This window comes from Macrobrachium rosenbergii, chromosome 16 (genome assembly GCF_040412425.1).
Source record: "Macrobrachium rosenbergii isolate ZJJX-2024 chromosome 16, ASM4041242v1, whole genome shotgun sequence".
NCBI lineage: Eukaryota > Metazoa > Arthropoda > Malacostraca > Decapoda > Palaemonidae > Macrobrachium > Macrobrachium rosenbergii.
Window position 1 is genome coordinate 27,785,518 of NC_089756.1, and position 14,210 is coordinate 27,799,727.

The 14,210-nt window shown below is 37.9% G+C and overlaps 2 protein-coding genes across 3 annotated transcripts in view; one reads left to right on the forward strand and one right to left on the reverse strand.

The window, feature by feature from the left end:
• Positions 1-14,210, reverse strand: part of LOC136847236 (uncharacterized) — a 35,883-nt gene that overhangs the window by 19,310 nt on the left and 2,363 nt on the right. The window contains exons 3-4 of the mRNA XM_067118720.1: positions 6,074-6,174; positions 5,577-5,671 (exon numbers count right to left, since the gene is read on the reverse strand). The gene's annotated coding sequence lies outside the window, so the exon portion shown is untranslated. The remainder of the gene's footprint in view (positions 1-5,576; positions 5,672-6,073; positions 6,175-14,210) is intronic.
• LOC136847235 (U-scoloptoxin(19)-Tl1a-like) lies at positions 3,758-8,309 on the forward strand. 2 transcript variants are annotated; one of them, XM_067118717.1, is made up of 5 exons: positions 3,758-3,852; positions 5,583-5,652; positions 6,106-6,161; positions 7,653-7,803; positions 8,005-8,309. In XM_067118717.1, exons 2-5 carry the CDS (start codon positions 5,586-5,588, stop codon positions 8,130-8,132), a joined length of 402 nt encoding a protein of 133 aa, XP_066974818.1. In that variant the 5' UTR covers positions 3,758-3,852; positions 5,583-5,585; the 3' UTR covers positions 8,133-8,309. The 2 variants fall into 2 exon arrangements, with proteins under 2 accessions (XP_066974818.1, XP_066974819.1); XM_067118718.1 differs by having other exon boundaries at positions 3,762-3,852; positions 7,668-7,803.

Here is a 14,210-nt window from a genome sequence, read left to right on the forward strand (position 1 = left end):
CCCCTTTCGTTCCTTTTACCCTACCTCCTTTCATATTCTCTTTCTTCCATTTTGCTTTCCACCCTCTCCTATAACGATTGATTCATAGTGCAACTGCTTTGAGGTTTTCCTCCTGTTACACCTTTCAAACCTTTTACTGTCAATTTCCGTTTCAGCGCTGAATGACCACACTGGTCCCAGTGCTTGGCACTTGGCCTAAATTCTATATACAATACAATACTAACGTTTATAACATCGTAATCGATTTATGAGTTCCATTATAACGCTGGAGCATCGACGGTGTGCACTAATGACCTCACAGGTCCCAGCGCTTGGCCTTCGGCCTGAATTCCATATTCAATTTACTTATACCCTGAGATATATTTAAAGGACCTTTGGATACACCTATGAACCTACTTCGAAGTTGAGCTCATTTTCAATCTGGTAGCAATCACAATTTTTTTTTTTTTTTTTTTTTTTTTGTTACCAAGAACTCACGAGATTTACAAATTAAGTCGTTACCCCGAATATAAGACTTCCTTTGAGAAATTACTCGGTAATGGGATGCCGCTAGGTTGAGGAGCAATCCTAGAAGGAAGTAAAGTATCCTTTCCTATAATCTAAGGATTCCAGGAACGAGACATTTCATTATCTCTGGTATACAGTCTAATGTACAAATAAAATAAATAGAATGTTGCATAGGGTATTTTGTGTTCGAATTGCTGGGCGTAGTTTTCTTTCAGGATGTCAATCACTTATAATTACTGAGGCTGACTGCTGAAATTTCGCTTGAACTTAAATCATCACTCCCTCTCTCTCTCTCTCTCTCTCTCTCTCTCTCTCTCTATATATATATATATATATATATATATATATATATATATAATATATATAATATATATAATATATATAATATATATAATATATATGTATGTATATATATAATATACATAATATTTATATATATATATACACAAATACATACATATCGTTACATAATGCATACATGAGATACAGAATAGAATAGAATATATAAATTTAGGCCAAGGCCAAGTACTGGGACCTATGAGGTCATTCAGCGCTGGAAAGGAAATTGAGAGGAGGTAGGTCTGAAAGGTGAAGAAGGAGGAAAATCTGCCAATAATTCTCCCAGTGAAATATTTGTTAAGAGACGGGTGATAGCGAGACGGAAGAAAGAGTATATGAAAGGAGGCACAGCAGCGAATGAAAAGGGGGCTGCAGCCATTGGCTGAAGGGGACGCTGCAGTTGTCTCATGAATGCCTACAGCACACTCATGAGGCGCACTGACGGCACTAACCCCTAAAAGGAATAATGCTGCTGGTAAACACTGTTCACTATGGCAACATGGAGCAGATACTCCGTATCTTGTATAAGGGAAGAGAGCAACGTCTCTGAGGTCAGTAAAACTTCCAGCCATTTTGGATATGCACATCACGACAATCTTAGAATCGATGATAAATGGCAAAACTATAAGAGACCCAGTAACCAGATTATCAAATGCAGGTCTTTAAATTCACTACGCCACAGCATTTGTGGGGAGATTCGCGGAAGTGATCTGGGCTTAACGAAGATTATGAATTAAGTCATCCTAAAGGCCTGACGGTTATGTTCAAGATGACGCACGGAGGAACACACCCACATACATGCAAATTCACGCCCTTATACTGGTAGTTAGATGTATATTTGCACTGCTTTAGTTTTATTGCAAATGTCAGGATCACTGGTCCATTTGCAAGTCATTTGCCCAACTTGAGGGACAAAAAAATCTTTCAGCTGCTATTAAATCATCTGCACGCCTATATTTACTACTTTGTGTAGCACATGGTATGTGGATCTCTTCTAGATAGTGACCCCAACAAAGCCCGGGGGGGCTACATTCAGGACTAATATTTCTTGAGGTCATTGCCTCACGAAACTTTGACTTTTGTTTATGTTTTACGGTCATCCCTGCGGACTTGTACCAACATGCCCTGAAGATGGATACACACTGGTTAAAACCTTGGGGGTCATCATCTAGGAGATCCCAGACCACCGGAATTCAGCTCATAGGGCTGGCCTGAAGGATTAGGTCAGAATACATGGTTGTTCAAAGGACTTAAAGGGATTCAACTTATTGAATGATAACGGTTAACGAGAAATGAATTTATCGCCAGAAATGTTTTCACATTGGCTGGTAATCGAACGCGGCCCACAGAGTTAGTCGATACCAAAATGAATAGATCCTGTGAATACCAGAAGGCAGACCACACAAAAGCCTGGACTGACAGAATGATAATGGTTGCAATCATACGTTATCTACACTGCACGAGTTACTGCTGTGGTTGTTTTTAATTACAGAGATTTGATAACAAGCACTTGTATTCTATTAGGAGGATCAAGTGGGGGAACCTCTGATTTTTTCTTTTCTTTTTACACTTCTTTAAGATGAGATATCACTTGTAGTGGGGTAGTGTTGCCAGGCACTCTCATGCGGTGCACTGTACATTACTTAAGGTTCTTTTGCAGTGTCCTCAGTTCTAGCTGCAACCCCTTTTCATTCCTTTTACTGTGACTCGCCTGCCCCTTTTCTCCATCTTGCATTTCCACCCTCTCCTAACAATTTTTTAATAGTGCGACTGCGAGGTTTTTCTCTTGTTACACATTTCACACGTTTTTACTGTCATTCTCCGTTTCAGCGCTGAATGACCTCATAGGTCCCACCGCTAGGCCTTTCTAAAGACAAGATAAAAACCCTTTCCGCCACGTTGGTCACAAACTGAAGATGAATCCATTTGAAACCATTTTTTATATATAAGGAAAGAAACTTTTTTTGTCATCTCTCTTTTCCGTCACATCTCACGTGGGTTCCTTTCTGAAGATAATTATTCGACCAGTTAAAGGCCCCTTCTAAAGTCGATTCATATCTGTGTATATCCTCCAATAATAATAATAATAATAATAATAATAATAATAATAATAATAATAATAATAATAATAATAATAATAATAACAGTAACTGAACTGAATTGAACTGCATATAAAATTTAGGCCAAAGGCCAAGCACTGGGACCTATGAGGTCACTCAGCGCTGAAAATAATGTTGAAACAATTGTAAAAAGAGGGTGGAAAGTAAGATGGAAGCAAGAGAATATGAACGGAAGTATAGTAAAAAGAATGAAGAGGGTTGCAGCTAGGCTACAAAAGGACGCTGCTCAGAACCTTAAGTAATGACTGACGGCACAACACCCATCCCTACGGGGTTAATAATAATAATAATAATAATAATAATAATAATAATAATAATAATAATAATAACAATAATAATAATAATAATAATAATATTAATAATAATAATAATTATTATAATAATAATAATAATAATGTCTATACTGCAATAAAAAGAATAAAACATAAACATATTTAATGCTGCAAAGAAATGATCACCGAAAACATCCGAACAAATCCCAAGCTATTTTATTCGCTGCAAAATCGAACGGGCTCCCTCCCAGCAACACACAATCAATTTGTATTCATAATTTCCATGCGATCAATATGTCTATCGTCGTCGAGTGTTACCCTAAAATATCCCGACCTTCTCATTTTACCTGTGTTGAAAGTGACGCAATGACTCGACAATATTTTAAACAATATTTAGCACATCATCCTCTATCTGGAAGAAAATAAGATTGCTTCAACAGCGCGCGATTCCAGCGTTGCCGCGCAAATAATTATCGCAGGCCAAAGTATCTGGTAACTCGAGAGAAGCGGCCTTTATAAGGCAGCATCCCACCTGATCATCCAACGCATAACCCGAGGCAACTGGAGGAAGCACATCTGATTGCTGCACACAGCTGATAACAACAGGAAGGAAGGTTAGTTCGCTCGTCTGTCATTGCAGCTTTGGAAATAACCTCGTAAAAAAATGGGTTTTGCTGTTGCTGTGTTTGTAACGTTTTGCTTTGCTTTTCATCAGCTCCCTCGTAGAACTGGAATATAGGATTTAGGCCAAGGGCTGGCTAGGACCTATGAGGTCATTCAGCACTGAAAGGGAAACTGAGTAAAGGAGGTTTGAAAGTTGTAACAGGAGGATAACCTCGAAGCTGCACTAAGAGACAATTGTTAGAAGAGGGTGGGACGTGAGATGGAAGAAACAGCATATGAAAGGCGGTACAGTAAAATGACCTTCCCTCATAGATGCACACATCATGCAGACCTTCGTTACTCGAGGCAAAGCATTCATAAAGTGATTCTCGTCATATCTAAATATGCTAAGCAATCATTTTCCGTACCCATGTAAAATTTTGTGATGAGTTTAGTGATACAACAATGCGTACTGCATTAAAACTAAGGTGATAAAAGTATAAGGATATAAAAATATATATCTGGTAATATGCAAAACGCTAACATTTTTTATTTCGTTATCTCATATTGGTGACATCCCTTCTAGGAGATCGAATTTTTTATGTTATTTATTGTGGTCATCCTACAAATATATTTTTATTCAGACATCCTCATATTGATGACAGTTCCAAAGTAAAATGTCAAGCATTCCTTCTAGACGGCATTTGATATATACTGTGTAAACGCACATCAAAATATGAAAATAACTCAGCATGTCTTACGGTTGTTCGAGGATATTCCATGTTTGCCACTACGTGAATCCACTGAGTGTTCGCTCGAGATGCTTACGTAATAAAGGTAACTTTATGTTTTTGCTTGTAGTGATACATCTACACTGCCCTAAAATGGAAGACTGCAGTATCTGCAAAAATACAGAACTGAGAAAAATGGTAGATACTGCAGTTTTCCCTTGCCTTACTACTGATTTTGCAGATAATGCAAATGGGACCCCCTAAATACTAGTGGAAAGCATTGAAAAATCATTCTGAAACAGCAGTAACTTGTGTATCAGAGTTTCGCGAACCCAGTAGGTGGCACATCTCAATTTCGAAAAATTTTGCAGATACTGCAGTTTTCCATTTTAGGGCAGTGCAGTTTCCTAACTCAATGTCTATTGCAGTATTTTATTCTTTATAAACAGACGTTAAATTAGGAAAATAGTATAAATGTATCTATGTAAGAAGACATAAAGATACCTTTATATATTACGCATTTCGGGAGAGAACTCAGTGGATTCACGTAAACATGAAATATTCTAGACCAATCGTAAGACATGCGGAATTATTTTCAAATCTTGACTTGCGTTTATAAATATCAAATACCGTCTAGAAGGAATGCTTGATATGGCACGAATGTTAAGCTGATCATATTTCATTTCAAATGAAGTCAGCTAATGTTATTTGTAGAGCCCTCCAATGAGGTAAAATGAAGTAGATAGTTCAGTTCTAATTCAATTACCGACGACAACCGAGCAGCAACCTTGAAACAACATAAAACAACGCAATGCCCACACACACACACACACACAAGCACGTGCGGGTGCGCGCACGCTTTTCAAATACCGACGACAACCGGGCAGCAACCTTGAAACAACATAAAACAACGCGATGCCCACACACACACACACACACGCGCGCGCGCGCGCGCGCGCGCTCGCAAGCAAAGCTTCAGTTACCATTAAGTGTTAATCTCTCACCTGCAGGAGATGAACCGCCTCGGGAACATGATGGTCAAACTGCTCTCCCTCTCCGTCTTCCTCGTTCTGATCCTCGGTAAGTTCACCGTCACGCACTGAAACAAACGCCTCGTATCAGTGAACAGCATCGTTAGACGCAAGGTCTACAGAATATTCTTTAGACCTTGGTTAGACGTGCATTGTTCGTAGGAATTCTAAATCATTAGGGAATCATGAGCACGAATGTACTGTCATCTATCTGGCCTGCATTGCATTTGTTGGATTACATTTTGTTAACTAATAGACGCAACCATACCAACACAATACCAAGGTTTGATATGAAGTAGAAAGTATATAATGTGTATACGCTATATATACAGTATATATATATATATATATATATATATATATATATATATATATATATATATATATATATATATATATATATATATATATATATATATATATATATATATATAAACAGAAATAAAGACATTAGTAGAGAAACTGTTTACCTCTGAATTACTGGAGCTATTTCAAATTGCAGAGTGCAGTGGAGACCCGGTGGCTTCAATCACGGCTGAAGGTGACGCCTCTGACGATGTAAGTAGTTAACCTGAAATTGGAAAAGACCTCATTTTTATGAGAGAGAGAGAGAGAGAGAGAGAGAGAGAGAGAGAGAGAGAGAGAGAGAGAGAGAGAGAAATTCATATAAATTCTAATTTCGTGGTCAATGTAGATACAGGCATCAAACACTGACACATGCATAACACTGAATTAGTCACTAATGAACCGATTCCAGCAGAAGTTTATCGAATCATTTTGGCTCCAAAGTAATTTCTAAAGAACTTTCTGATCACACATCGCTGAATTGACCAAAGATTATTCACTGCTACTTTGGACTGTTATATACACGTTCACCTACTCCGAGGTGCTAGTACTAAACATGGCGGAAGCTCCTTGGGACGCCGTGTTTAGTACTAGCCCCTCGGGAAGCAAAGTATTAAATACACCTATTTCTGCATTGCGTGGTCGACATATATTAATAAACGATATCTTCGTGCGGCCGTCTACTTTACATTTACCGTAAGGTGGTTTAAAATTTGTACGGTGTAGATATTTTTTTTCCTTGTAGATAGCAAGCCACAGTAGCACCGATTATTCTAATAAAAATTCTTCAATCTTTCGTTCAAATGTCTAGTGGCAGAGAAGGAGCCACAGAATGGTCTCTATGGGCAACTAACACTAAGCAGTTGGCAAGACTTTTTTTATAGAAAAATACATAAAACTTATATTAAATGATTTCCTAAATCCATTCTATGCAAAAATAATGTTTCATCGGCAGCCTGATTTTCTGATAAATAAATGAAAATGCGTTACAATAGTTTTAATGTTTGCTTGGGCACACTAAAAATGTTCAACTTAGTAAAATTAATGCCATGAATTGAATTGAATATAGAATTTAGGACCTATGAGGTCATTCAGCTGAAACGGAAATTGACTGTAAAAGGTTTGAAAGGTGTAACAGGAGGAAACCTCGCAGTTGCACTATGAAACAATTGTTAGGAGAGGATGGAAAGTAGGATAGAAGAGAATATGAACAGGGGTACAGTAAAAGGAATGAAAGGGGTTGCAGCTAGGGGCCGAAGGGACGCAGCAAAGAACCTTAAATAATGCCTACGTGCACTGCGTGAGGTGCACTGATAGCACTATCGGCCGTGGCAGATTTCCTTACGAAATGCTGTAGCAACGTTCGTCAAGGTTGCATTATTTTTCTATCTACCATTTGCAAATGACTAACCCTCACGAGATCCAAATCATTTCAAAGCTCCCTTGCACTGGAAACTAAGCTTCCTCTTCTTCTGAGGTTATCTGCTGCCCCGAAGACTGAAGGAAGATTCAGAGCTTTAACCATTTCGACTTGAATCTGGAGGTGTTCTTGCATCTGATCCTTTGCTAAAATAACAAATTTCACGCGTTAACGCTGCGTAGAATTTTGTGATTATAGTTGATTCACACTCATTTATGTTCTGGCTAATTGTTCCGATTTGTGAACATGGTAATCTCTCTAGTGAACACTTTCTTTTCACTCAGTCTTCTCGCCGCCAGATCTTCCCAGAGAACCTCTGCTCTCGCAAAGGAGGAATATGTGGCCTCGAATCCTTTTGCCCGCCTAAGGATCAGTTCGCGGAGAAAGGACTTTGTCCTAAACAGCAGAACAAAGGAGTGGAATGCTGTAAGACAGGTAAGATCGCTGTGAAGGTGGCCCGTGACGTTTTATTCATCTAGGCTGATCTTTCATTTAGGCCAATAACAGTTCAGTTGGAAGAAACCAAAAGTATGTCCTGTGAAAGTAGACTAACACTCTATGAAATACTATAATTCTGAACACCACTAGTATAATTTAAAATATTTTTCTGAATGCATTTTACCTTATCATTCACAGTGCCCCTGAACATCAAAAACTGCCAAAAGCGAGGTGGAGAGTGCATGCCCAAAAATCAGTGCGGACGTGCCCCGACGGAACCACTTGGTCAATGTCCCGCTAATGAAGTCTGCTGCATTATGTTGTAAAGACTAAGACGGACTCTGAACACATCATGCCAAAGACTAATGACTGTGGGCAACACTCCCATATTCTATTCTTTCCAGGGTTTATCTAATTGGCTTGAGAGAGAGAGAGAGAGAGAGAGAGAGAGAGAGAGAGAGAGAGAGAGAGAGAGAGAGAGAGAGAGAGAGAGAGAGAGAGAATGGAATGAAAACTTTCAAAATGTCAACAAATCAGTTAAGCAGTATACATTCTTATCTGAGTGACTAGGAAACACAGTCTAACCAAATGCTGCATTCCACCTGTGATCCCTATTCCAAACTTTACCTTCACTTCAGAACTTTCTTGCATCTACTGCCAGCAGACATACCCATCCATTTCCGATGGTTTTGTCTAATGATAACAATAGCAGGATTTATTACTAAAAATTGATATTGCCTACAAAACTGAAAATTTGTTATATGTACTGTCTTGTATGTGTTGTTTTTGAAATAAAATTCATACAATTGTCGACTTTTCTGACCTGAAAGAAATCTACCTTCTGCCAAGTTGAATATTTTTCCATAAAAATATACCTGGTGATTTTTGTTTCTTAGGAAATGCAAAAATATGTGGTTGTAAGCATCGCGAATATATAAATTACGTATAGAAAGTTATAAATGGAAATAAACTGATCAAAATACAACTTTAAAAGACACATCTGGATACAGACAAACATGGTAGTAAGCGAAAATACATCAGACGAAATTTTAAAAATTTGAACTTTGTCACAGACGATTATAATATAATTATAAAAAAACAAAGCTCTGAACATATACTGTACATACACAGTAGTAACATGGATGTAGATCAGATGAAATTAATAAATTCTACCATTTTATGTTTTAATATTTAAGGTGACTTTGAACTCATATAATTATACACCATAACCACACCTCAACGTCATACTTGTCTTAACCTTTTGGCTAAATTATTGTGATTTTTTAAAATATTTGCTATGAAGTACTTTCTGACATGATGCATGCTTTAGATACATAACTTGAACTGAATGGAGAGTGCGGTGATTATTCTATGAGAAAAATTATGTAGAGTATCTTGGAAATGATTAAGTATAGGTTATACCACCCATGTTGAAAGTTATTTATCAGGATGTTACCTCCCAGAAGGCCAGAACCACAAAGCACCTGAGAAATTACAGGGGTACTGAACTGCAGCTGTTCTACATTTCAGTCACTTCAAAAACGAAGCTTTACAAACCAAAGGACTAAATCACACAAATGAAAAACCAATTCGAATACTAGAATGAGGACCCTTTCACCACTTCAGGGCGAAAAACGAGCTTTTCAGTAGTTAGTTCAACAACGGAAGCTAATAACTTGGATTTCTTGGCCACAAATCTTAGTGATACACACCAATGTGACCTTTGAATACCTTTTGAATTTTCTATAATTATAATCCTGCATTTTGCCTCTAATTTGACTCTTACGTCCTCCTAAAGAAAATGAAGTTCTACACTCTATATATATATATATATATATATATATATATATATATATATATATATATATATATATATATATATATATATATATATATATATATATATATATATATATATATTTATAAATATTCTGTTCGACCTCCTTCCATTAATTTTTATATTAATATACTCTAACAAAGACCAGAAGAACGTTCTGGGAAAAGCATAGAGAAGGGAGCTAGTTGTGTTTTCAAAATTAACAGTTCCTAATGGCTTATAAGTTAGTATTAGAGGCCTATCCAACAGAGAGGTTTTCACCAGGTCACCTCTAGTGAGGGTGTTCTTAAGCCTTCATTTTCCTCTGTACTATGTATCGACGATGTTTCTGTCAATTTTCAGACTGCCGGAGGATACTGAAGGAACGCTGTTCACGAAAACACTAAGACCCCCCCTTCCGACCTAGGGTCAGAGAGAGAGCACATCCATCTTAGAGAGCACACACGCATCAGTGCTCCTGATAATTCTATCCTTTGTCCTTCTTATGTTCTATTTACTAAGTGGATAGACATAACGTCTTATTCCAGAATTCCCGGGCGTCCGGGAATTGACAAGATTTCGTCAATTTGCTGGTATTTCTATTACTGTATTTCTATTTCTATTTCCATTTTTCCCCCTTCCTCAGCCTCTGAGAGATCCTGGTGTAACCATATTTCCTGTATGAAGTGAAGTATATGAATAATTATTATTGCCTAGTGAGATTGCAATAGATATTCCCCCCTTGCAGTAAGTAGGAATTAGGGGGAAGTCAAGCATAAGCAATATTTAGGCAAGCCTTGGAACCTAACCATACCATTGTTTGGAAGAGAAATAGCCTTCAAAATACTACAATTTTCTTACGATCATCCGTTGCATTATAACTGAAAGTAGGGGAAATATTACGGTGTCCGAAACTGACTAATTGGCTCATGTAAATTCCCTCACTGATAACAGCACATTCTTTCTTTTGTTGGGACTAGGTGGGAAATGAATGGGTTGGATGTAATTCATTTGTTTCAGAAACAATTCAAATCATTCAATAACATAGTTCTGACTGGAGACCTAATCTAATTGTCTGTCTTTTGGGGTAACTTTTAGCTTTAACTGACAGGACTGCGTGGGTCTTAGGTAGAACAGGGCTACATAAATTACAGTAATCAATAAAAAAAAATCATCAGCCGAAGGACCCAACTAAGAATATATATATTACATATATATTATATATATATTATATACATGTGTGTGTGTATGTGTGCGTGTGTGTTTGTTATAAGACAGAAGAAAGGCAGTATTCCTGATCAAAGCACAGTACCATGCTTTGTTGCTGACACAAAGAATGTACAAAATATCAGCCATCCACCAACAGCAGCTCCAAAGACGATGAAACATCTATACCAGATTCATATCCATCAAGCACCTTCAGGAAGCCCTTTCCTAAGATCATCAAGAAAAGGAGTTAGGAAGCCACTGTGAGAGGAGTGAACTCATGAGACAATATACAAGATTATTATTATTATTATATATTATTTCAGTAGATGAAACCTAATCACACGGAACATGCACACAGGGGCCACTGACTTAAAATTCAAGCCTCCAAAGAATGTTGGTTTCAACATCCCACCACAGACCCCACACTGCAGCAGTAACTGATCATGATACAGAGCCAGTGATTTTTCATCACCCTGGGGGAGAGGTGAACCCACAACATCTGAGTGGCATGTCACGACACTAACCACTACACCAAACATTTCTAAATAATATTGACAATATACAATATTATATCACATTTACAAGGTAATAAAAGTCTGTGTTACATCCCCTACATTTCAATAAGGCCTTTGGTCCTTTACATATTCTCTAGCTAAGCACAAAGGGAATGAGGGACGTGTCCTTTACATTTCGTAGGATATTGCCAAAGTGGACAAACTCAAGAAAAAAATAATTAGAGGCAACAGGAACTCAAGAAAAAAATAATTAGAGGCAATTGGTCAGAATTCTCAATTTTCCACTCCTCCCTCATCTACAAACTTCTGTTAATCCTTGTCCTGTACAATCTAACATCCCTATCTCATACCTCAGCTTGCTATCCCAATAAAACCACTAATAAAAGAAAAAATGTCAACAATTAAGAAAAACCACATACCCAATACTCTTTGAAAAAAAAAGATTAATGGTGGGATTCTTGATGTAATACAGTTTTATGATACAGTGTACTACTATACTGCAAAGTATTTGGTTATGTTTACTGAGGCATACCTACACGATACATATACCCGTGATTTTCCCCCTAGAATAAGACTAATTTCAACAAATATAGAACTTTTTATAATGTGGCTGATGTGAAGCTTTATGACAAAGCAGTGCAGGGAACAGATTTCACATTAAGACCCCAAATGTACTGTGAATTCTTACAGTGTCATTATTCTCATAGGAGGCAATGCTTGCAGAGGTGTTTCCCAACCAGAATGATTTAATCCAGTGGATTGGGTCCCTGTCTTTTGGGTAAAAATTTTTCAGTGCACACGCTTCACAAAAGTAACCAATAGATGTATCAGGCTGATTTAGGTATGCCAAGAGCTGTTCCATAGGCAACCAGCTGAGACTAGTGTCTAGTGTGGAAATGAAAGTTGGCCTATCCAGGATACAGAGCAAGCTTCAAAGTGTGAACATTTTGTGTAATGTATTGTACTCTGAGGAAATACTGTTCCCTTTGGCAAATATGAGCAGATACCCGTATCTCGCGCATAAGGGAAGAGAGCAACGTCTCTGAGGGCAGTAAACTTCCAGCCATTTTGATATGCACATCACGACAATCTTAGAATCGATAAATGGCAAAAACTATAAGAGGCCTAGTAACCAGGTTATCAAATAAAGCGTCTTTAAATTACCACGCCACAGCATTTTATGGGGAGATTCGCAGAAGTGACTGGGCGTGCTAACGAAGATTATGAATTAAGTCATCCTTAAAGGCCTGACGGTTAAGTGTTCAAGATGACGCACGGAGGAACACACCCACACACACATGCAAATTCACGCCCTTATACTGGTAGTTAGATGTACAATATTTGCACCGCCTGCTCTATTGCAAATGTCGGGGATCACTGGTCCATTTGCGAGTCATTTGCCCAACTTGCGAGACATAAAAAAATCTTCAGCTGCTGTTAAATCATCTGCATGCCTATACGGGTTACTTTGTGTAGCACAGGCGTGGGATCTTTCCTAGATAGTGACCCCCAACAAAGTTCGGGGCCGTTATCTAGGACTAATATTTCTTGAGGGTCATTGCCTTTATGAAATTTACAGTCTTTTGTTTATGTTTTTACGGTCATCCCCAAAGGGATTGTACTAAACACGCCACAAAGATGGATATATACCGGGTTCAAACCCTTGGGGGTCACTATCTAGGAAAGATCCCAGACGTGAATATCATAAGGACGAATAAAGGGCAGAATACACACAAAAGGAGGGATCTGAAGCAGAATGATAACGGTTACAATGGCATACGTTATCCACACTGTATGAGGCAACTCATCATCCAAAATGAATAGTACTGTGAAGGCAGACCACCAAGCTCCGGACCTGCCCTTTCAAGGAATCTAACTTCACTGTTTACTGCTGCAGGTGGCTGTTTTAATTACAGAGATTTGGCGACTGCCACCTCTGTATTCCCTATTAGAGGATCAGTGTAGAACCCTCGATTTTTTCTTCTTTTTTTTCATAACTCTTTAAAGACGAGATACCTAGCAGGGGGGGTAGTGCCGTCAGTGCACCTCATGCGGTGCACTGTAAGCATTACTTAAGGTTCTTTGCAGCGTCCCTTCGGGCCCTAGCTGCAACCCCTTTCATTCCTTTTACTGTGACTCCGCTCATGTTCTCTTTCTTCCATCTTACTTTCCACCCTCTCCTAACCCTTTTTTAATAGTGCAACTGCGAGGTTTTCCTCTTGTTACAACTTTCACGCCTTTTTACTGTCATTCTCCGTTTCAGCGCTGAATGACCTCATAGGTCCCACCGCTAGGCCTTTCTAAAGACAAGATAAAAACCCTTTCCGACACGTTGGTCACAAACTGAAGATGAATCCATTTGAAACCATTTTTTATATATAAGGAAAGAAACTTTTTTTGTCATCTCCCTTTTCCGTCACATCTCACGTGGGTTCCTTTCTGAAGATGATTATTCGACCAGTTAAAGGCCCCTTCTAAAGTCGATTCATATCTGTGTATATCCTCCAATAATAATAATAATAATAATAATAATAATAATAATAATAATAATAATAATAATAATAATAATAATAATAATAATAATAATAATAATAATAATGTCTATACTGCAATAAAAAGAATAAAACATAAACATATTTAATGTTGCAAAGAAATGATCGCCGAAAACATCCTAACATATCCCAAGCTATTTCATTCGCTGCACAATCACTTGCACGTAATCGAACAGGCTCCCTCCCAGCAACTCACAATCAATTTGTATTCGTAATTTCCATGCGAACAATATGTCTATCACTGTCGAGTGTTACCCTAAAATATCCCGACCTTCTCATTTTACCTGAAAGTGAGGTAACAACTCGATATCA

Coding starts and splice junctions, on each gene's coding strand:
- LOC136847235 (XM_067118717.1), top strand. CDS start 5,586: ATGAACCGCCTCGGGAACATGATGGTCAAACTGCTCTCCCTCTCCGTC. Junction 6,162..7,652: donor AAGGTGACGCCTCTGACGAT/GTAAGTAGTTAA, acceptor CTTTTCACTCAG/TCTTCTCGCCGCCAGATCTT. Junction 7,804..8,004: donor AGTGGAATGCTGTAAGACAG/GTAAGATCGCTG, acceptor TATCATTCACAG/TGCCCCTGAACATCAAAAAC.